Source organism: Condylura cristata, unplaced genomic scaffold (assembly GCF_000260355.1).
Source record: "Condylura cristata isolate star-nosed mole 26May11 unplaced genomic scaffold, ConCri1.0 scaffold00050, whole genome shotgun sequence".
Classification (NCBI taxonomy): Eukaryota; Metazoa; Chordata; class Mammalia; order Eulipotyphla; family Talpidae; genus Condylura; species Condylura cristata.
In genome coordinates this window covers 1932844-1935002 of record NW_004567151.1, presented here as the reverse complement: position 1 = coordinate 1935002, position 2159 = coordinate 1932844, and the positions used below count along the sequence as shown (strand labels likewise).

General features: G+C 68.6%; 1 protein-coding gene across 1 annotated transcript in view; it reads left to right on the top strand.

Moving 5' to 3' along the window:
* Positions 1-2159, top strand: part of SERTAD4 (SERTA domain containing 4) — a 32051-nt gene that overhangs the window by 11672 nt on the left and 18220 nt on the right. Inside the window, exon 7 of the mRNA XM_012734208.1 lies at positions 737-859. Within this exon, the coding sequence (XP_012589662.1) occupies positions 737-859 (123 nt within the window). The remainder of the gene's footprint in view (positions 1-736; positions 860-2159) is intronic.

Here is a 2159-nt window from a genome sequence, read left to right as displayed (position 1 = left end):
GGCGGTGTCTGGGGACCCCCCGTCGGGCTCCCTGTCTGCCAGCCGGGTTGGGGCTGCAGCCCGGGGGTTCTCTCGGGGCGCCCAGGCCTGCGGGCCCGACAGGGCAGCCCTTCCCGAGACGCGGGGCCCTCGGCTGGCACGGCCGGGGCCCGGGGAACTCACCCCCGTCCTTCCTCATTATTTCCCCCCTCTGCATTGAGGCCCTCCGCATTCTGCGGGGTCACCGGGCAGAGGACCCCCCGGCCACGGCCGGCCCTGGTTACGGTGGCTGCGGCCTGTGAGAAGTAGCCCCGACTTTTCATCGCGGTTGCCACGGTTTGGGGGAGCGAAGGGAATTGTGGTGACCTGTCACTGAAGGGTTAAAGTTTCCAAAAAGTAACTGACAGGTGCATTTCTTTTTTTAAAAAAGATTTATTATCCATACAGAGCTGGGGCGCAGGCCAGAGCCGCAGGGGTGAGCGGACTCCCCAGAGACAGCGGGGAGCAGGACAGGCCGATGGACGAAGCCCAGGCTGCGGGGAGCAGCGGGGAGACAGGAGGGGCCGAGGCGCCCTGGGGGTCCCCTCCGGCCCGGTGGTCTGTCCACCGGTCCCGCCCCTCCGCCGTCTGCCGGCGCGTGAAGGTCAGGCGAGGGTGCAGCCAGAGCTGGCCAGGCCAGGAGCGGCGTCTCCCGGAGGACAGGGCAGTTCCCCCCGGCGGGTGTCCCCAGGCCACGGGGCAGCCGTCCTGCTGATTTGTTCCCGCAGGGCCCCAGTACAGGGGTGTCTCAACCCCTCTGGCCACATCCAAGATCACGTACGTTAAGAGGAAGCTGGTGGAAGAAGACGATGTTCACCCCCCACTTAGCTGCACCCACAAAGTACGTGTTTTAAGTCTGTTTTAGGATGTATTTTGGATGCACACAGAACTGGGGTGCGGGCCAGAGGCGCAGGGGTGAGGGGACTCCCCAGAGACAGAGCGGGGAGCAGGACAGGCGAGTGCACTGCTGAGGGGAGCCTCGGGGAGCCAGGAGGGGTCCACTGCGCCCTGGGGGTCCCTCCCTGGCTGGAGACTGCACTCAGGCCACGCGGTGACAGCCTGAAACTCACCCGAGACCCCCAGGGAGCCCCAGGGTAGCTGCAGTTTTCAGCCTTTTTCCTAGATTTACTTTTGATGCACACAGAACCGGGGTGCAGGCCAGAGGCGCAGGGGCGGGGAGAGGCTTCCCCAGAGACAGAGCGGGGGGCAGGACAGGCCGATGGACGAAGTCCACAGCCGAGGGGAGCAGCGGGGAGCCAGGAGGGGCCTGCCGGGCCCTGGGGGTCCCCTCCGGGCCGGGGGATCGAACTCGCCTTGCAGGGCTGCGCTTTGACCCGCTGCGCCCCCGGGAGGGCCCCAAAGCGCATGTTTTTAAGTCCCCAATTACTCAGCATTTCGGCTCCAGCAAGCGTCCAGGGGTCCATTTCCAGAAATCGACCCGTCTCCGGGGCGCTGAGACGTGGCCGCTCGGCAGGGCCTGTCCCTTCTGGGGTCCGTTCGTCCTCAGGCGCCTTTCGGGCCTCGCCCGCCCAGACACCCCCGGCCCCCGGGCCCCCCAGGCAGGCAGGGAGCGGGGACTTTCCCTGGACGCGGCACCTTTCGGACCTGCGGTCGACGGTTCGGATGCGCCTTCGTCCCGAGAAAGGACAGACGCTTGCGTGGCCGGGGACCCGCTTTGTGCCGTCACTCGGGGGGGGCCCGTCACTCGGGGGGGCCCTCCCTCCCCTCCTCCCTGGCTGCCGTCCAGCCACAGGAGGTGCCACCGGGGCCCTGAGCACTGAGCCTCTGGGGGCCGAGTCAGTGGGCGCCACAGCTGGCTCCCAGCCCAGAGGCTGCGTCTGATGCCAGCCTGCCCTGGCATCTCAGAGACGCCTCTGGCCATGAGACTTGTGCGTGTGGCTGGGCGGGCATCACAGGCTGAAGGGTGCCCCCGCCCGCACGCCTGGGGGCCCTGGTACCCCCTCAGCACAGCTGGGCCAGGCCTGACCTGCTGGGTGCGCCTGGGGCTGGGGAGCCCTGCAGAGGGCCCCCCAGGAGGGGCGGACAGAGCCTCCCCGGGCCGGAGGGGCGGACAGAGCCTCCCCGGGCCGGAGGGGGACCGGACGGAGCCTCCCCGGGCCAGGAGGGGGACCGGACGGAGC